Source organism: Adiantum capillus-veneris, chromosome 3 (genome assembly GCF_014529385.1).
Source record: "Adiantum capillus-veneris isolate H3 chromosome 3, ASM1452938v2, whole genome shotgun sequence".
NCBI classification, from domain to species: domain Eukaryota; kingdom Viridiplantae; phylum Streptophyta; class Polypodiopsida; order Polypodiales; family Pteridaceae; genus Adiantum; species Adiantum capillus-veneris.
Window position 1 is genome coordinate 29,814,572 of NC_140933.1, and position 21,499 is coordinate 29,836,070.

A 21,499-nucleotide genomic window follows, 5' to 3' on the forward strand; every position below is an offset into this window, starting at 1 on the left:
TCATGTGCTCATGTAAGGACTATATGCTCCAAACCATCCTTAATAGTACACCCACGTTCTCAAGTGCTAAAAGAGTCTATCCCATGCATATGCATAGAAAGCTTTGTGAAAATCCACAAAAGGAGAAATTTGGTTTCTTCTTTCATGCCTTTTCCTAACCAATCAAGAGCTCAATGCGAAGATGTGATCAAAGGTAAAGAAGGTCCATCCAAAGTCGATTTGCCTCCCTCCTCTAAGCCTTTGCTATCTGAATATGAGCTTTGCACCATACAATAGATTGGAGGAGCTGAGAGGACAAAGATAATATTAATTGAAAAGAGAGCCTAAAATGAGGACTATTGAGAGTGAAGAGTATCAGTGAGAGTCACTACATAGGAAGTGCACAACACTTCCAGAGGCTCAAGAGTAGCAGTCCTATACAAACGAGAGCTCCAATGGAAAGTAAAGATAGTGGCATGACACCTAGAGGGCCGATGCAACTATAGCTCTCCGACCTGATCTATGCTATTTTGTCCCATCAAGGTAAAAGTGGGAGAACAGACATATGGGTGGCCTAGCAATGGAACCAATGAGTATTCTAGCCTAAGGGATGGGTGAGAATATTCTTGCCAGCCCTCCAAACTTTGATAAAGAGGGTGGGATCATCCTCCTTGTCACCATTGGCCGAGCTTCTTGCGTACAGCCTGTCCCATCCCCCTCAGGTTTGGCATCAACTCTCTCAAGCACACTAGCAAGCATGTCTTCCTTGACAGCCTCCGCCCATCCATCCCAGTTGGTACTTGCCTTGGTGAACTGCTGTTTGATATCATGTGTGTCCACCAATACTATTTCCCATTTGGGCTCCCACATGTTTTCCCTCCCCTTCCATTTTACCCCATGGCTATAATGTGCAAGGGAGGTGTCTCAATGGGCATATGTTCCTGTGAATGAGGATGAATGCATGTACTAATGTGTAGGTTCAGGTGGGCATTTGCACCCAGTGGCATACATGAATGTGTGTGGCGAACACCTGAGTCTGTTTGTATGTGTGGGTGGGTTTTCTTTTAGCGTGTGTGAATGCAAGTGTGGTGTGCGTGCGCTTTTTTTTTTTTGTGTTGGGGGGGGGGGGGGGGTGTTGGTTCAAATAGTAACTCTTTTGCTTCCTTGCTCTTTCAGTCAACGACAGAATTCAATAGAAGACAACTTTTCTGTTACTTTCACTACCAATAACTGGATCCTAATTAAAATACATGGAGCCAATTGCTGTTGCACAGCGTATATGGACCTCACAGGCCCCAGGCGCAAATCAATACTGAGCAGATTGGTTTCTATATGCACATAATCAATGACCTATCAAGGGGCAAGGAAACTAAAATACAATCGCTTTGATGAAAGCTTTGCATCATGGAAGCATGTGGCATGTATGTGGCACCCCTGGCTAATGTAAGCTGTATCAGTTGAATCTTGATATACAAAGCTCATACTCTTGAGCAGTGGTTAGGGTTTGCTACAGTTGAATGAATACATGGCCTACATATTCCTGTAAAAGATGTCAGGATGGGCAGAGTTTGAGCTGCAAGCTTTGTAAAATTAAGGATAACTGCATTGCCGAAGCTGAAGATTGTTCATCAGATATTGCATTCAGTCACGAGGATATAGGTTCATATGGAAAAAAAAGCCAGGGATGCTGCAAGGCTTCAGTTGCAGTGGGGCGTTTGTACGGATTGCTTTCAAGCAGGTATCGCACAAACTCTACGAATCCGTGGTCTCCCAATGGTAACCGATGGCTCAAGGATGATCTCTTTGGTATTAAATATTCCAGCTGATCAGTTTCCTGTTCAAACCCATGTAAATAAGCTTCAATTAACAGTTAAAGTGCCTTATTACAGAAACAAACAGAAGAGTAGTAGTAAAACTCTGGTGAAAAAGCAGCAAGACTGAAAAGCAGCAAAAACTCAAAAGGAGAAATAGCTTCTCTATGCAACAGACCGGGCCGAGAAAAAGGGGGGATCCTTGAAGGAGAGAAAGAAGCCATGAAGAGCTTACCGAAGCACTTGACAAGACATTGATATGAAGAGGAAGGCAATAACTGAGTCCATCCAAGCCAAGCAAGAGGGTTGGTGGAGGTGGTCGAGAAGACTCTACACGAGAAAGCGTGGGAGGACAAATTTTGCTACAAATTGTGCACACCACATTGGAGGAGGAGAAAATAAGGCAAGTGTGCTGCCTCAACGTGCGCATTACGGCATTCCCAAGAAAGCTGTGTCCAATCCTGGAGGAGATGGAAAAGTACTATGCAACTAGGCTACAAGGAAGAGGACCCCTTCTCTTCTGGCAAAGCATGGTAAGATGGGAAGAAAACCACCAAGAAACAATTCCGAAAAGCCACAGATAGATCCTCCTTCATAAGGAAGAGGGTAGTCCTACGCACACTCCCCGGAGACCCCATCCTCTTGAATGATGACCTCACCTGAATGCAGATAGAGCATCGATGCTCATGCATGCCACGTGTCTTGCAGAGCAGAAAGGAGAGCAAAAGAGCTATCTACCACGAAAAGCGAGTCATCATAGATGGCGAGGGCGAATAGGGATGAGACACCATACACAAAGATACACACAGCAGTATGGAACTGTAATGGTTCCCTATGGACACATCCACAGTGTATTGAGGAGATGGACGATAGAAATATCATCCTGCTTAACAGAGAGACATGAGAACCCTGAAAGGAAAGGGGATTTTAGAGAGTACAGGGATATGTTTCAAGATCTCAACATTGGAAGTGTATGTCGCACAACACTTCCAGAGGATCTAGATGAGTAGCAGCCCTATGGAGACCAGAGTTGCAGGGGAGAATACAGATTGTATCGCAAAATCCAGAGGCCCCCTTCACGTGGATCCGACAACAGCTTCATGAGGCGAGTTTTATCTGCATTGTTTTATGCTACTTCGCTCCTTCGGGGTCAAACTTTGTGACTGCTGGAGCTGAGGCACTGAGGAGAAGGGAGAGAAGGAAGGCACCAGCCAAAAGGTGATCATCCTAGACAAAAAGAAACAAAGCTGAAAATAAAGGAATAGTCCTTATGGTATCACTCTCCTTCCTGTGTGTAGTCCTCATCATCCTCTTCCGTCAAAGAGAGTGAAAGCTCATCTTCATCCTCATCGTCATCACTAGGATCATCATGGTCATTGCCAGAAACACTTGAGTTCCTGGTTGCATGCTCACCAACACTTGACATAGGAGCCTCAGCCTGCTCATCTACCTCTTGCCCCTCTTGCAAAGTAATCAACCTATCCTCATCCATCTCTTTGTTGATCATTTCCAAGGTAACGTCCATCTTCTCATAACCTCTCCCCTTTATTTTTCTCACTAGTCTATAAGATTGGTGTGTATACAGACCAACTTCTCCGTGTGAGAGGGCTTCAATCTGTTTCTTCTCTTAGTGTGTATGAGGAGAAGGTGCTCCAACTCCTCTCACAAGGGGATGCACAACTTCCTTGAGAGAGGATTCGAAGGGCAAGCCGCTGCGAATTGGGAGTACTTGCCCCAAATGTCTCCCACCATTTCACAGGATAATGCTCATCTTTTGCAAATATCATTAGCAGAAGAACCGACTTATATGTATCCAACTCATCAACAAGTGCTCCCTCGACTACCAAGTCATACTTGCTGCATCTCTTTATCACTTCCATCCAACCATCGTCCACCTCTTCATCACTCTTGACCCTTCCCTCTCCATAAGGAACGCAGGACAAAAACCTGCTGCATGCAAGGGCGTGTAACATTTCCCAACGATGCAACGAAAGTGCCTTCACTTCATTAAGCCGGTTGCTATCAACATCTCCCAATGTTTCGAGCTTCTCCACCATTCTATTTGTAAGTTCATAAATCATTCCCATTGTGCCGCCTTCTCTATCAGCCAAACGCAAAATTTTCAACATGAGAGCACAATTTGCCTTGCATTTCTCCAAAAACTGAGCTCCAAAACCATAATTTGCTTGCCTGCATCAGTTTTGCAACCTTCAACTTCATCCATTCTTCACTAACAACCATTCTCTTCAAACCATTGTACACTCTTTGGTTCAGCAAGTTGGACAAAGGAACTTCACGAATAAGCCTGTGACTGGAATTCAACACTTCAAGACAGTTCACGACTTGGTAGCTAGAGCGCTACCAAGCAGACAGTGACACCTTGTTGGCCCCAAAGGTATTCTTTAGTCTTATTAAACTTGAAAAAAACATATAAACTTCTACAAGTTGTCCCACTTTTATCCGACTGAAATTCCTCTACTCTAACTCGATTTCGGTAACATTACCACAAAAGAAGTCTCCACAGACAAAATCCCAAGTACACGGTGACTTTCCACGCACTTTAGAGCACTTTACAGAACCTGCAGAGAAATTAAAGCTCGCTGAATTCTCTGTTTTGCGCTCCGATTCACGTGCCAATCACTTTCGTGGATAGCCCTCGAGCTCTCACACCTATAGGGTCACTTGCTCCTTGAATTAGACGAGATTCCTCGTGGGAAATCTCTCTAAATTGTCCTGTACAAGCACCCAATGCTTTCCCGAGGCTCCCCTGGCAAATAAACGATCTGAACGCTTCCACCTAACCCTCACCAAGCTGTCCAAACTTTTCCACGCCTGTAATTGCAGGTTTTTGACCCAATTTCGCCAACAATGTCCAAACTTTTCCACGCCTGTAATTGCAGGTTTTTGACCCAATTTTGCCAACATAACGGCGCAAAAATCCTTGTAGGTCAAAAGTACACATCAAGGATGAAAGTGCGACTCAGAAGGTACCGATAGGTGCGCGTCGCAATGTAGTGCAGAATTGGGGCAATAAGCAGGAGGCACAGAGCAGCAAAGAGCTAGCGCTAGAGATCGAAGCAGGAGAGAGAGAGAGAGAGCTCATGTTTTTGGAGAAAACTCAATTAGTGACCTTTGGGTTTTCCCACTTTTATTATAAGTGACTTTAAAAAAATGTGTCCAGGTTCAATGTGAACCTGGACAAAGTATAAAAATGTACAAAAAGGGGATATTTAGGCCTTTAACCCAACAACCTCCCACTTAAAGGCATGAATGACGCCTTTAAGTTAACAAACTCCCACCAACTGTATGCAATGCTCATGTTGAGCCTTAGCAAGACTCTTGGTGAGAACATCTGCAGGGTTATCCTCTGTATGGATCTTAGTTAAGGTGACTAGACCATCCTCCAATACCTGACGTATGAAGTGGTACCGCACATCTATGTATTTCGTACGCACATGAAACATGGCATTTTTGGCTAAATAGACAGCACGCTGGCTATCACAACCCAAGACGGGTGTATGAGCAGGCATGCCAAGTTCTTTTGCAAGTCTGCCCAACCAAATGGCCTCCTTTGAAGCCTCTATGGCTAAAATATATTCAGCCTCAGTACTCAATGCCACAATTTTTTGCAACCTAGAACACCAAGAGACTGTATCACCAACAATGGAAAATACATATCCATTGGTAGATTTCCTGGTATCCATGTCACCTGCCATGTCTGCATCACAATATCCCTACAACTTTAAGTCACTTTTTTCATAACAAATACACTTTGATTGTGTACCTTTCAAATATCTCAAAATACATTTGACAGCTTCCCAATGCGCTTTGCCAAGATTCGACATGTATCGACTGACAACTCCCACTGCATAAGCAATGTCGGGACGAGTGGCAACCATAGCATACATAAGAGAACCACAAGCTGATGCATATGGGATTCCCTTCATTGCTTTCAATGCCACCTATCCTTTGGGCAATCTGCTTTGCTAAGCTTAGTGTATGGAGGTAAAGGTACTCCAAGAGGCTTAGCATCAGCCATATTAAACCTGTCAAGTACTTGTACCTTTCTTGAGATAAAAACAACAATTTCAGCTTTCTATCTCTTTAGTACGCATACCCAAAATATGCTCTGCATCACCCAAATCCTTCATAGCAAATGCTGAATTTAACTTACGTTTCACAACATCAAGACTAGTCTTATATTTCCCGGCAAGTAGCATGTCATCAACATAGAGAACAAGAATGATGGGACTCTTTTCGTATACAAACAATGATTTGCATCTCTGCGTTTAAAACCTTAAGACAGCATAAAAGAGTCAAACTTCTTATACCACTGCCGTGATGATTGTCTCAAACCATACAGAGCCCTTTTTAGTTTGCATACAAGTTCATTGCGTGTAGGAACTACAAAACCTTCAGGTTGTTTCATGTATATGTCCTCTTCAATGTCACCATGCAAAAACACTATCTTTACATCCATTTGATTCAATTCCAAATCAAGCTCCGCAACGAGAGCAAAAAGGACACGTAAAGTTGTAAGCTTTACAACAGGAGAAAAGATTTCTTGAAAATCAATTCCTTCTTTTTGTGCATATCCTTTTGGAACCAATCTTGCTTTGTACTTGGGTTTTTCATCCACAATCTTAATCTTGTACACCCATTTGTTAGGAAGAGCCTTTCTCCCTTCAGACAATGGCACAAGATCCCAAGTATCATTTGCATACAAGGATTTCATTTCCTCTTGCATTGCAAGCTCCCACTTTACTGCTTGACTCACATGATTTGGTCTCTTTAAATGTAAGAGGTTCACCCTCATTTGTCAACATTACATGATCCAAAGAGGCGTTAAATCTCTGCGGTTGCCTTCTCAAACGAGTTGACCTCCGTACCCAATGATCTATATTCTCAAGCAACGGTTCTACATCATAAGGCAATTCATTTTCAGCTCTATCATGCTGCTGAAAATCATTTTCAGCCAATTCAGGTGGTTGTCCATCCTCATTAGGAGTATCAATATCATGTCCTACCATTCCTGGCTCAAGGTTAACCGGCTGATTATCAATTTCAGCTTGCGGTAATGCATCATGAGGCTCTTTTTCAACATCAATGGATGGCATGGAAGGCCGAAATCTGACTGTTTTCTTGTCGGCATCAGATTTTGTAGCATTCTTAAGCAATCTTGCCTCATTGAACACTACATCTCGGCTACGTATTACCTTTCTAAACTATGGTAACCACACTCTATAGCCCATTTCACCTTCTTCCCCATAACCTAGAAAGACCCCCTTAATGGACTTCATATCAGGCTTTGTTCTCAAGTCATTGCGTACATGAACGAAAGCTTCGCAGCCAAATACTCTCAAATGATCATAAAAGGCAGGTTTGCTGTCACCAGGAGGTGTATTTTTCCTGTTGCCTTTCGTAAATAAGTACTATATATTTTTATTTATTTTATTTTTACTTGTTTTCCTCGGAACCCTTGAAAAGGTGCAAGTGGACATTGCATGGCCAGTGTGAAACAGCTGCGGCCGAATAGGTTTCTCACAGCGGGAGTCTGGGTCGGTCAGTCTGGGACTGGTCGGGCCAATTAGCACTGAATTCTGACGAGTATGAAAGCCTGTGTGCGCCAAATGAAGTCTGAGCCACTCGAAAAGTCACTTATAACTTTATAAGTCAGTGGGAACTAGAGAATTAACTCAAAAGGGGCAAACTGGACACATGGCGGCTTCTGGAGAGTTTGCTACTTCTAGCTGAAGAGGGGGCGCCCAATTTGAGAGACGAGGCTGATTTTTTATCAGAAGTGAGCTACAGTGTGTGTGTGAGTAGTGGGTGCAGGTCTACAGCTTTAATGGAAAGCTTGCCTTCTCCTCTGTCTCATGTAGCGCGATGACTTGCTCTCGTGCATCTCTCTCTCCCCTTTGGCACATATGGTAATGCCCCACTAGTTGGGCTACTCAGATGAACATGTACAGTTCTGGGGATTTATGCGCGTTTGCCAAGGCAAGAGCCTTCTGAACAGGAACCGGATTAGCTAATTGCTAATCCCCCACAGGTACGCACAGTTCCATCGCGAGAAATTGCGAGTTCGGAGAGTTTTCTCGCATGAAAACTCGTCCAATTCACAGGGGAACCGTCCCATTGCGTGCGGGAGCCCTTGGGACACGTGTAGGCGTTTCACTCCGCTAAAAACGATCCGAAAGAGCGAATTACAGCCTGCTGTGTTTTTCTGCAGGTTTAGGGTTTCGCACCTAAACTGCAAGGGAACACCGGGGGAGCCTTGTGAGAGCCTTGGGATGCGTGTACAGGCTTTTGGGCACCCGGCAGTGAAAAACAGGGAATTACAGCCTGCTGAATTTCTGTGACAGCTCACCAGAAAGCTTCCAAATAGCGAGGGAATCCGTCCTAGATAGTGCTCTTGACCTACATGGGTTTTTGCGCCGTTATGCTACCAAAATCAGGTCGAAAACCTGTGTTTTCAGCCCTCGCCAGGTTTGGACAGTTTTGTGAAAGCTTGTGCTAAGTGGTCGGATCGTGTACCTTAATTTGAATAAAGAAATACCGAAAGGGGCGCCGGTCTTTGGGGCCTACAGGGTGTCGGTCTCGTGTGCGCAGTGACATTCTAGTCGCTGGACGCAACTGTGTTCTCTTCCCTTCTCAGTGCTCTGTGTAAAGATAACAGGTAATTGAAATAGTACCACCCTCTACGTTGTACATGCCGGTTATATGGTTCCATCGACGGGATAGTCACTTTTTCTTCAAAGAGTGCAGCGTGGATTGTTGTGGGTGAAAGCAACACAAAGCTTGTCGTTATGGCAGAGAAGAGAGACCAAGTACCTGAAGAGGGATCTTCCTCACATGGCACGGAGAAAGTTCCTTCAACTCTTCAAGAAGAGGACAGGTTGTTTAGAACTCAACTGCATTGCTGCATGGACATGTTTCAGCAGTTGGCTAACAACCCAAGGATGCAGGAGTTCTTACAGGCTCCGACACACGGTTTTCAGCCTCCTACACAGGGCATGACTGAGCCGTTGCAGCAAAAGGAGATTTCCAATGCGCAGAGGACTCGTGATGCTCAAGGGAAAGCCCATGTGGTTGAGCAACTAGCGGTGTCCAATGATCCAAAGCAACTTGCTTTAGCTGGACAGGAACCGTTTCTGAATGGTCAAGGGAGCAATGAACAGGCTATGCATCAGACCCTTCCATTACCTAATACTTATCCTGGTTATTTTGGAGGTGGTTCAATGTTTCAAGCTATGGCTGGACCTTCCACAGGTTATATGCCAGGGAATGTGTTCGGGATAATGCAAACAGGCATGGGTAACCCTATGTACGCGAACATGGGTGTCCAACCAGGTTTTCAGGGTGCCTATGGCCAGTTTCGAGTGCCTAGAACACGATTTGGTATGGCTGGTTTTTCACAGCCATACGTACAAAATGCAGATATGACAGGGAAAACAGTTGATGCGAGTGCTGGAATGAACACTCATGGAGCACCACTGTTACAGGCACCTGTTTATGATAATGTGGCTCCTTTGAGTCAGCTTAAGGATTACAAGGAAGGTGGGCAGGGAGTGAAGTTTGAAACTTTCAGAGGAAACGAGGACCAATTGAAGGCTTTGACCTTCATACAGCAGTTTGATGCAGCTTATGCTCGAGGAAACTTCACGGAATCTTCGAAGATACGCAAGGCTGTCACTTTCTTGAAAGGGAATGCGCTTCAATGGTGGACCGCATTGTTGAACCAGGGTCAAGCCCCAACAACGTGGGTCCAATTCAAACAGGTTTTTACGCCTGCATGGCTGACAAACACTTTTGAAGTGGATGTGATGACAGAATGGCACGAGTTGAATGGTAAACAGTGTGCAAACCTAAAAGAGTACAATAAACAGTTTTGGGCCGCACTGTTGCCAGTCACCTCTTACAAGTTTGTGCCATTGTCAGAACAGATTGAGAAGTACTGTTGCGGATTGCCCAAGAAAATCAGGGACTACTGCACAAAGACTATTGTCATGAATATGTTTCAGTTGATAGAGAATGCAAGAGTGGCCAGCAATCTGTCGAAGGGAGATTCCGATGGATTTAATAGCCACAAGAAAGGGTCCCAGGGCAAATAGTTTTCAGCCAAGGGCAATGTTGCAGCAAAGCCTTCTGAGCCTCCCACAAAGAAGCCCTCCACTGAAGAAGGTGATACGTCCAAGAAGCAATCTAAGTCTTCTTCGGGACAAGGACAAGGACAAAAGAGGCATTTTTTTGGCAAAACTTTTGAAGAACGGAAAGCTCTTAGGGAGGCCAAGAAATGCTACATTTGTGAACAGGAAGGACATTTTGCAAATGAATGCCCACAAAAGAAGTCACGGGATAAGGATGACAAGTCAGACCATAAAGGGAAGAAGCCAAAGCCAAGTGTAGGACTTGTTCCAGATTTGGTTGGAGACCAGCCAAACACAGATGCCACGGAGCTGTGCAGAGATTGGGGCAAAGTTAGAGACCAGACAGTGCTGGTTTTCTTTGATCCAGGAGCCCGTGCAAATTTCATATCACCAGAATTGGCATCAAAGTTGGGCATTCGTACAGAGGAGATGGGTATGACAGGGGAAGCAGGTTTGGCATGCCCAGGTCATTCAGAGCCTGTTACTCCCATTTTGGGAAAGCTTCGTCTGCACATTCAGAGCTATGTGGATGCAGAAGAATTTCATATTATGCCAATAGAGGGCTGTGATGTGTTACTGGGTATCCCATGGTGTTACAGGTTGCATGCTATGGTGGATACTTACAACAAAAAGATTACCCTTGTACATAGAGGAAAGACTCATGTCCTTGATGTAAAGCTTAAAGCAGAGTCTGTTCCAGTTGTTTCTGCTTCTGCTATTTCATCTGCAATAAAGAATCATCTTTCTGCGTACTTGATCTTTGCAAAAGAAGTACCTCAAGTCGTATCTAATTTCTCTACCTTAGATAAAGACAGGTCAACTTTTTTGACTGGTTTCAGTGATTGTTTTTCGGACTCTTTGCTAGGGGAGTTACCTCCTGAGAGACCTGAGGATCATACTATAGATCTTGTGCCAGGTTCTAGTCCACCGAATAGACCACCATACAGGGTTAGTGCAGCCCAGCAGAAAGAGATTATGAGTCAGGTCAACGAGCTTTTAGAGAAGGGGCTGATTCAGCCCAGTTCATCCCCTTTTTGTTCGCCTGTACTCTTAGTGCAGAAGAAAGATGGTTCATGGCGCATGTGCATTGACTATCGCGCCTTGAATAAGAATACCATCACGAACAGGTTCCCCATACCGAGGATAGATGACATTCTTGATCGGCTTGAGTGAGCGTCATTGTTTACAAGGATAGACCTAAAGAGTGGCTACCATCAGATACACATTAGGCCAGAAGATGTCCATAAGACTGCATTCAGGACAACATTTGGTCTCTATGAGTTTCTTGTCATGCCATTTGGTCTCACAAATGCTCCTGCCACGTTTAATAGAATGATGGACAGAATTTTTAGACCACACAGAAACTTCGTGGGTACCTTCTTTGATGACATGATTGTCTATTCGAAGTCCGAAGAGGAGCATAGGGATCACTTGACTGCAGTTTTCAATGAGTTACGTAAGAACAGGCTACTCATTAATGCGAAGAAGAGTGAATTCTTTTTGCAAGAGATTCACTTCCTTGGGCACATTGTTTCAAAGGATGGGGTACGCATGGATCCCGCTAAAGTGGAAGCAATTAGGTCATGGCCAGACTTGAAGTCCGTACATGACATTCGAAGCTTTCTAGGCTTATGTTCCTACTACAAGAGGTTCATCCGAAATTTTGCTGAGATTGCTTCTCCACTCCATGCACTACAAGGAAAAGGAGTTACTTTCAAGTGGACAGCCAAGGAAATTTTAGCGTTCAAACACTTGAAAGAGAAGCTGGCTTCAGATCCGGTAATCATTTTGCCAGATCTTTCAAAACCTTTTGTGGTTCGGTGTGATGCGTGTGGCCATAGTCTTGGTGCAGTTCTAATGCAGAATGGCCGAGTAGTCGCATATGAGAGCAGAATTCTTTTGAGAACTGAAAGGAACTTGCAAGTCTATGAGAAAGAATTGCTGGCAGTAATTCATGCTCTCACTAGTTGGAAACACTATCTGCTGGGGGTTGATTTTGTTGTCCAAACGGATCATCAAACCTTCGATATTTTCTCACACAGACGAAGTTGTCTGAGAAGCACATGCGATGGGAAAACATCTTGTCAATGTTCCATTTTCAGATTGTGCATGTGCAAGGGAAAAAGAACGTGGTGGCTGATGCGTTGTCACGAAAGCCCCAAATTTCAGCAGTGTCAATTCCGTACCATTGTGAACTGGACGAAATGAAGACACAATATGCTGAAGATTCAGATTTTGCAAGGATCTATGACCAGCTTGTTGATGGGCAACATCATGAGCACTATATGCTTAAGAATGACTCTCATGATGCATGGAAAGTTATGCGTTACCAAACAGTTACGGCCCAAGATTTTGATGGAAATTCATGCTCCACCTTATGCTCGGCATCGTGGAATTGATGCGACAGTGAAAGGGGTTGAGGCATTCTTCTATTGGCAAGCTTTGCGTCAAGATGTTGACACATTTGTAAGATCATGCTTAGTATGCCAAAAAGTCAAATTTGACAGACAAAAGCAACCGGGATTGTTGCAACCATTGCCGATCCCAGATAGACCATGGAAAAGCATAGCAATGGACTTTATCTTTGATCTTCCAAGGACGCAAACAGGCAATGATGGGATTTGGACTATCATTTGTAGGTTCAGTAAGCAAGCCCATTTCATTCCTGTGAGGAAGAAGATAAAGCCAGAACACATGGTCAAGATATTTATGAGCAATATCTTTAAATACCACGGGATGCCTCAATCAATTGTCAGTGACAGGGATCCACGTATGACGAGTCTTTTCTGGAAGGCATTGTTTGAGAACATAGGCACTACGCTAAAGTTCTCTTCTTCGTTTCATCCGCAAACTGATGGACAGTCAGAAGAGGCAAATTCTACTATTCTGGACCTGCTCAAGTGGAAGGAGGGAAGAACGTCCCGCCCATTTTGCAGACTAAGGACAAGATTTTTGAGGCAGACAAGTATGTGCAAGATATGGATGAAACATACAGGAAGATAAAGATTGCTCTTGAAAAGACTCATGCTAAGCAAAAGAAAGCTGCTGATCGTCACCGTCGTGAACTTGTATTTTCACTTGGTGATTGGGTGCTTTTGCGCTTTGAAAAGGCCAAGTTAAGGAAAAGGAAAGGCAAGGAACGCTTGTTTCCTAAGCTCAGTATGCGATATTATGGTCCTTTTCAGATTTGAGAAAAGATCAGCGATGTAGCTTACAGATTAAAGCTACCAGAAGGCTGGAAAATACATAATGCTTTTCATGTCAGCCTTCTAAGACCCTTTGTTGGTAATGTGCCAGAGAATATGCTTCATGAGGAACAACCCGAAGTGGAAGAATTGGATGAAATCCTTGTTCCTGAACAGATATTGGCACATAAAGAAAGAAAGGTTAGAGCAAAGGTTCCAAGACGCTATTTGGTGAAGTTCAAGAACTATCCATCATTGGATGCCAAATGGATGGAAGAGTCTGAATTGCTTGATTTACCTCAGCTATTGCAATTGTATCTTGAAGCCTTTCAGATGGAACCCACAATGACTTAATGTAGACTTTTTGGAGCAAGGCAAGAGCATGGTTCATGATGCTCAAGAGAGTAGTTAAGCAATTGTATCTACTCTTTCCATACAGAATTTAGCTAGAGAAGTTTGTGCTTCAGAGTACACTAGAAGACTTCTATGCTTGATATATGTGTCGTAGCCAAGTTGGTGGGATTGTTTAATCGTCCAACGCTACATTTCCGGAAGCATGTATATCTTGGATTCCCATCATAGAATATGTGTGATATCAACAGATACCGCATGTATTATCGGCATGCAAGCGAGGTCGCTTCCAGTATTTCAAGGGTGGGGTGTGTCACCAGGAGGTGTATTTTTCCTGTTGCCTTTCGTAAATAAGTACTATATATTTTTATTTATTTTATTTTTACTTGTTTTCCCCGGAACCCTTGAAAAGGTGCAAGTGGACATTGCATGGCCAGTGTGAAATGGCTGCAGCTGAATAAGTTTCTCACAACGAGAGTCTGGGTCGGTCAGTCTGGGACTGGTCGGGCCAGTTAGCACTGAATTCTGCAAGTATGAAAGCCTGTGTGCGCCAAATGAAGTCTGGGCTACACGAAAAGTCACTTATAACTTTATAAGTCAGTGGGAACTAGAGAATTAACTCAAAAGGGGCAAACTGGACACATGGCGGCTTCTGAAGAGTTTGCTACTTCCAGCTAAAGAGGGGGCGCCCAATTTGAGAAAGGCGGCTGATTTCTGATCAAAAGTGAGCTACAGTGTGTGTGTGAGTAGTGGCTGCAGGTCTACAGCTTTAATGGAAAGCTTGCCTTCTCCTCTGTCTCATGTAGCGCGATGACTTGCTCTCGTGCATCTCTCTCTCCCCTTTGGCACATATTGTAATGCCCCACTAGTTGGGCTACTCAGATGAACATGTACAGTTCTGGGGGTTTATGCGCGTTTGCCAAGGCAAGAGCCTTCTGAACAAGAACCGTATTAGCTAATTGCTAATCCCCCACAGGTACACACAGTTCCATCGCGAGAAATTGCGAGTTCGGAGAGTTTTCTCGCGTGAAAACTTGTCCAATTCACAGGGGAATTGTCCCATTGCGTGCGGGAGCCCTTGGGACACGCGTAGGCGTGTTTGCTCCGCTAAAAACGATCCGAAACAGCGAATTACAGCCTGCTCTGTTTTTCTGCAGGTTTAGGGTTTCGCACCTAAACTGCAAGGGAACACTGGGGGAGCCTCGTGAGAGCCTTGGGATGCGTGTACAGGCTTTTGGGCACCCGGCAGTGAAAAATAGGGAATTACAGCCCGCTGAATTTCTGTGACAGCTCACCAGAAAGCTTCCAGATAGCGAGGGAATTCGTCCTAGACAGGTGCTCTTGACCTACAGGGGTTTTTGCGCCGTTATGTTGCCAAAATCAGGTCGAAAACCTGCGTTTTCAGCCCTCGCCAGGTTTGGACAGCTTTGTGAAAGCTTGTGCTAAGTGGTCGGATCGTCTACCTTAATTTGAATAAAGAAATACCGAAAGGGACGGGGCGCCAGTCTTTGGGGCCTACAGGGTGTCGGTCTCGTGTGCGCAGTGACATTCTAGTCGCTAGACGCAACTGTGTTCTCTTCCCTTCTCAGTGCTCAGTGTAAAGATAACAGGTAATTGAAATAGTACCGCCCTCTACGTTGTACAGGCCGGTTATATTTGCCAGACCAAACCTCCTCTGGAATGTCATTTTTTAGCGAACTATTAGGAGAGAGATTGCAAAATATGAACTGCAATTTTCAATGCCTCCCCCCAAAACTCTTGGGAAAGATTAGTGGTGGACAACATGAAAGCACTCTCTCACATAAAGTACGATTATACAAACGCTGAAATTCAGTAGATACATACTCTCCTCCATTATCAGATTTGAGACATTTAATCTTAGTACTCTTTTGCATAGTGACAAAAGCATGAAACTTCTTAAAAGCATTAAAAGTCTCACTCTTACTTTTCAACAAATGCACCCATCCTTTCCCAGTACAGTCATCAATGAATGTAACAAAATACAATGCACCCCCAAAAGACTTAACAGTCATAGTGCATACATCGGAGTGAATAAGATCGAGAGGATTAGCTTTGCGAGAGACACCAAAGTAATAAGAAGATTTCTTTTGCTTTCCATAAAGAAAATAGTTACAAAAATCCAAGTTTTTGCCTTTTATATCAACCCTCTTCAGAGAGGAAAGCACATCAATACCCTTTTGGCTCATATGGCCAAGTCTCTTATGCCACAAGTGACAATTCAGTGTGTGAAGCAACTTCAGCAACAACAAAAAACTTGCCAGGCAAAGCTTTGCATCGAAGATAGTATAAAGTACCTCTTTTAGACCCTTTTGCAACAAGCATAGAGCCCTTAAGCAACTTCCATGAACCCCCATAAAAAATGGTCGTATAACCATGTGCATCCAATTGGTCAATGGATAGCAAACTTTTCTTAATGCCTGGTACAAACCTGATATCATTCACCACAAGCTCTTGACCATTGTTAAGAGCCAAACGCATTGCAAGCAAAATTATCACCAAGGTACACCTTGCCATAATTGCCTGCAACATATGTAGCAAAACACTCCAAAGATGGAGTCACATGGAATGAAGCACTAGAATCCACTATCCAAGACTGGGATAGGCCATCATTAGCACTAAGCAATGCATCAATGACATCTTTCTTCGAGATAAGCATGTCAAGTGACATCCTTATCCTTTGTCTTGCTCTTACTTCTATTTTTGAGTCTTGTTTGGAAAGGGCATTTCTGATGCGTCACAGGATGGGTGACATAAAATCATACAATATCGCTAAGGACTTGCCTCGTAAAGTTCAATAATGAAGTGGCCAAGTTGTGTGCACTTCTGGTGCATCAAAAGGAGAGTGATGAGAGCACCAATGTAATATTCTTAGCTACAGCTACAGATAAATGAAAACGATTTTTGTGCACACACAAAAGATTTATGAATTTATTGGTACCAATTAATAATATAAATAAATGGGTAAATTTTCCAGTGCAATGAATAAGTAGAACAGTAGCCAGACGCAATGCAGAACAAGCACACGAATAAGATGGTGCCCCTATTTCGCTCGGAAAAGTCCGGATTTGATATTTTCACCATGGCCACCCGTAAAAATGGCGGGTCAGACACAGTGTAAATACGTCTCGACGGGAGCTAGCAGACTGAGTCAGGAGAGGCATGGAAACAACAGAGTTACTAATGCTCCAAATTGGCCAGAAACTCACCTTTCAGTAGCAGAAGTTAAATTTTGAGCACTACCTCCAGCGTGGCGGAGGTAGTGCTCTGCCGGAATGGCGCCTCGAGCGGCAAGCCGGCGCCTTATTGAGCCTCATAGTACAATTACCCTCATCCAATCCTCGAGACTGTAGCCAAAGCCTTCACCACAAAGTAGATAAGACGTTATTGACGTTTATGTGTGTGTAACAGTGTGTGTGTGTGTGTGTGTGTGTGTGAGAGAGAGAGAGAGAGAGAGAGAGTCCCGCCGAAGGCATGATTGATAAGCACCTTCCATTCCCAATTTCCATTTACCTTTTGCTTTTCATTTTAAGAAAAATTACCAAAACACCCTTGTAATTTGTGGAAATTACCAAAATATCCCTCAAATTTCAAAAATTCCCAATGTACCCTTTATATTTTGCCAAAAAATCCCAAAGTGACCTTCAATTTTGCCAAAATTCCCAAAATACCCCTAATCAACCTCGCAAACATCTTTAAAAACAATTCTTTTTGCAACTCTTCAGAGGAAGATTGGTAGATGATAGAACTAGAAGTTTAGATGGTATTGAGGCCTCTTTTGTTGAGATTGTTCATCATTTTTGTTCACAAAAGTCCTGTGAGCTCATTGGTGAATAATTTTGTCTCAGATGCTAAAAGATAGATCTCCATTTTCATAAACATTAGACTATGCAAAAATTGGGGCATAACTGATCAAATGCCCAAGTTGTAGCCTTGAAAATTAAGAGCCAATAAAACTACAACATAGTTTTTCTATTCTTATTGGAAAATTTACAATACAAACTTGGTTACGTGAGAAGTGGGAGTTAGGTTGGTTCTAACTTCAAAATTCGAATTACTATGGACAATGAGGTTTAAGTTGCATTGGTCTGTGAGCCTTGTGGCGATACTCTATGGCTGTGATTGAACTTCTATATGTTTTTTTTTGTAAAATAGTTTTTAAAGTTTGATAGCACGATGACATAATGTAATTTCATGACACCTAAGACCTAATTATTTGAGTTTTCTACCACCATTAACTTGAAATTGGTGCCCCGTTTTATTGAAACTCTTTAACTTATAGGACAAGTTCAACAAGCCCAAATCTATCTTTGCTCACGCACATCACATGTCACTAGAGAAGATTGATCATGCTTATTGCGCTAGCTCATGCCACATTGTTGCCGTAGGTTTGGTTGAGGTCAAATTTCATCATATCTTTCTTTTTTTCCCAAAAAATGGGTGGACCATATTGTCATATTTGTGAAAGGAAAACTACCAAAACACCCTTGGAAATTCCTAAGATATCCCTCAAACTTCAAAGGCTTACATCAATCTTTGGAAATCCTTTTTAATCATAGATATCCAGCTTTAAGTGTTTTAGAAAAACATGTTCATGCATATTTGTCTACAACGAATGAGCCACTTCATCTCTAGAGCCAACATTACAATCTAAAATCATAGTTCTATCATCTTGTATCACGGGAGGGCAAAAAAATAGCTTGAATAAGAGTAGTTTGGGAAATTTTGAAAATTTAAGAGTATTTTGGGGATTTTTGGCTAAAGTTGTTGAATATGTATTATGTATGGTATATACGGAATTTCCACAAATTCCTGGGCATTTTGGTAATTTTGCTTCCCTAAAAATTTCTCTTTGAGAAGGCTTGAGTGTAAAATTAGACCTCTGGTGCAGACTCAGAAGTAAAGCGTGACTCAGCACTCCGTGAGTTTCAAGAAGGGTTGAGAGAACGTATGCAGCCGGTCGGCACTGCTTTGAGCACGTCCGCCATGGTGGCAATTGTGCCTTGTTGGCTCCAAGCCCCCTCCGCCACGCTCGAGGCAGTGCTCGAAATATAACATAGCCCCTTTCAGCACTTGTTTTTAAACTTAGAAGTTAAATCTATTAAAAACAAGTGGCCGGACCAATTTGTAACAGGTCAAATTTGATAACATTCAATAGAACTCGGCTGTAGCGTGGAAATTTAGAAAAAGCCAGCGCTGGAGTTGTACGAGCACTCTTTCTGTCCCTCATGCAGCGCCACATGGCCAAAAATTTATAAGCAAGGCTATAAGAAGGGTAGCGCTACCAATTGGAAAGGCTTTGCAACAGTTTACACACACCCACGAAGCTTTCTCTCTCAGCTCCCAGTTCAGCCCTCTCTCTCTCTCTCTCTCTCTCTCTGCGCGCACGCTCAATTCAACCCTCTCTCTCCCACCAACAATGTTTTGCTCAGAGCTCCTACAAGAGCCATGTAGAACCTACGTAGCTTGCGACGAAGGTACCGGACAGCCATTAAAGCTTGTGTGCGTCCTTGCGGGGAATAGCCGCACTCAGACAAGCATAGTATTGGCTGTCCACTCAGCTTTTCAGCACCTGTCGAGCTCGAGTCGTCAATTTCAACCAAGACACTCCAGTTCGGGCACCCCATAAGTAAGCAGACAGCAGTAGACATCGCTCCCGCCAAGAAAACTTGAGAACGAAGTAAAAATAGCCGTTCTCAGCTACAAGTATGATAAATTTCAGCCAATAGGCTCATTAACATATGCATTTTTATGCATCAAAATAGCCTCCAGGACATAGACATAGTGTGAGCTTTTCCGATCTATGTGCTTATAACAGTTCATAACTAATAGAAAAATCTCCTCAAGGGGGGGACCAGCCCAACTTCTGCTCCCTAGTGCTGTGTTCTTTTTCTGCATTGTTTTCTCAGTATTACTCTGCGCAGAACCCTACGTGAAATAGCTAAATTAACTCTAAAGTACTTAAGTGCACACTTCCGTTTCTGTGACAGTGGTATCTGAGCAAGGTCCTCTCTAGACGATCCTTGTCAGAAACATACCCATCAAGGCAGTACAACAAGAAGAGCTTGAGCGCCTCATGAAGTAGATGGCAGAACTATACGCCACTCTCGCTCAGCCAGAAGTGCAACAAGTGCTTAAGACCCTTGAAAAAGGGAAGGCAAAGATGGTGGAGAAGCCACCTCAGAATCTCCCAGAGCAATCTCCTATAGTGGTAACTTCTGAATAAGATCTTTCCTCCTCGCCCAATTACTCTCCAAATTACTCCATGAAGAACTTGGACAAAAAAAAAATCTAAAGATCTGAGAAGTAGGCCTCGTTGCTGTTGTACATTGCCCCCCCGCCATCGTTGATCACCCCCTCTTGCTTCGCTCACCCGCTACCCTCTGCCTGCCTTGCGCACTGGTGTTGCCCGCCCTCGCGTGCAGCTCGCTCCCCCCTACTCACTCCTCTGCCCCCACGCCCCAACCTCCAGCTCGCTGCCTCCAGCTCCCCCGCCATCGCTGATCACTCCCCGCTTGCCGCCTCCAGCCAGAAAGCAGATGCTTTGTTTTATTGAGTTTTTGGGCAGATTCATACCATTTTTAAAATATGCCGGCCGCCCACTTCATAAGTGGGCAGCCGCCTGGAAAATAAAGCAGCAAAAACCAGCCAGCAATTTCTCTCTTTCAGGTAGAAGAACCCCAAAAAAAAAAACTTGCCACGATCTTTACGCGGGCAGCCAGCACTCAGCTATCTTTGTCGTGGCCAGGGAGCTATAGAAGCATCACAGGGCCTCTCTCAAAGGAAAAGACCAGTTTTTGCAAGGAGAAGATGCTGCTGCAGATTTCAGCCGAAAAGAAGACGTTGCCGGTGATGCCCATGGCTGCCCCAAGTGTACCCGATGTCGCTAGGACTCAGTGCGCAAGTTCCCTCGCAAAGAAGTGCCTACAGAGCGGAGCGTGTTTCCATCGCGAAAAGCTGCTGTTTTTCTCTGTTTTCAGCCCATAAACGTCATAGACGGGGCTGATTTACGAGAAGGAACCCAAGAACACAACTCCTTTGTGTGTAGGATTGGAAGAGAGGATTTTCTACGTAGAGATCTCTTCCGGGGAATTTCGTTTCGAGAACCGAGTTGCGTTTCGAGCGTCTAGACTATGAAGGTAACAATTTTCATGTTATAATTTGTTTGTTTTAGGAGTCGGGTTGGGCACTCCCGGCCACTCCCTTCATACACCAAAAAAGTGCACAAGAAGAACGACCAAGACTATGCACCCAGGCTCCTAGGGCAGACGCTTTTGTCACTAGTTTCCTTTGGACTACGTGAGGCCAGAATTATCTACACTCTTAGAGTTGTGCCCTTGAGAGACCCATGTCACTGACTAGTTATGGACGTGACAATGAGCAAGTACCTTTGTTCGCAGGCCCAGGTACTGCTGGACTTGCTTCGGTCTTCCCTTTGGAGTTGCCTCCTCCAGGTAACTTATTGCTCACCTCACTAAACTGCCCTTGTAACCCGACGGTTTTCCCCTAGGAAATGCCATACCCACTTGGCAGGGCGTCAGCTCACAGGTGGCGTCCGTTGAGGTTGGTTGCATCGATCTTCCCTTTGGAGTTGCCTCCTCGAGGTAACTTATCGCTCACCTCACTAAATTGCCCTTGTAACCCGACGGTTTTCCCCTAGGAAATGCCATACCCGCTTGGCATGGCGTCGGTTCACAGGTGGCGTCCAGTGAGGTTGGTGGTGTCTCCCTTTGCACCTCGCAACCCCTTTTAGGTGAGGTTGACCCCCCAAGGGGGGCAAGGCACTTGGGCGCTCTTGTAGCTCATTGGCTTCGCTTGGGAAGAATGACGTCATTGCCCTCGAAAGGGATCGAATTAAAAATAAAGCATAGGAAGGGGGGCATTATCCCCCCATCAGCCTATGCAGAGCACCCAAGTACCGGAGTACAACCTCACCAAGGAACTTCGCCAAAGACACGTGCCTTGCAGTTCCATCCCTCGAGTGCGGATCACGGCGTACCCAGAA

The 21,499-nt window shown here is 44.2% G+C and overlaps 1 protein-coding gene across 2 annotated transcripts in view; it reads right to left on the reverse strand.

The window, feature by feature from the left end:
• Window positions 1-1,172: 1,172 nt before the first annotated feature.
• LOC147460674 (uncharacterized) overlaps window positions 1,173-21,499 on the reverse strand; it is a 91,412-nt gene continuing 71,085 nt past the window's right edge. For both annotated transcript variants that reach the window (XM_086508395.1, XM_086508394.1), the window contains one exon: window positions 1,173-1,813. In XM_086508395.1, coding sequence (XP_086364521.1) covers window positions 1,625-1,813 — 189 coding nt within the window. In that variant the 3' untranslated portion in view covers window positions 1,173-1,624. The remainder of the gene's footprint in view (window positions 1,814-21,499) is intronic.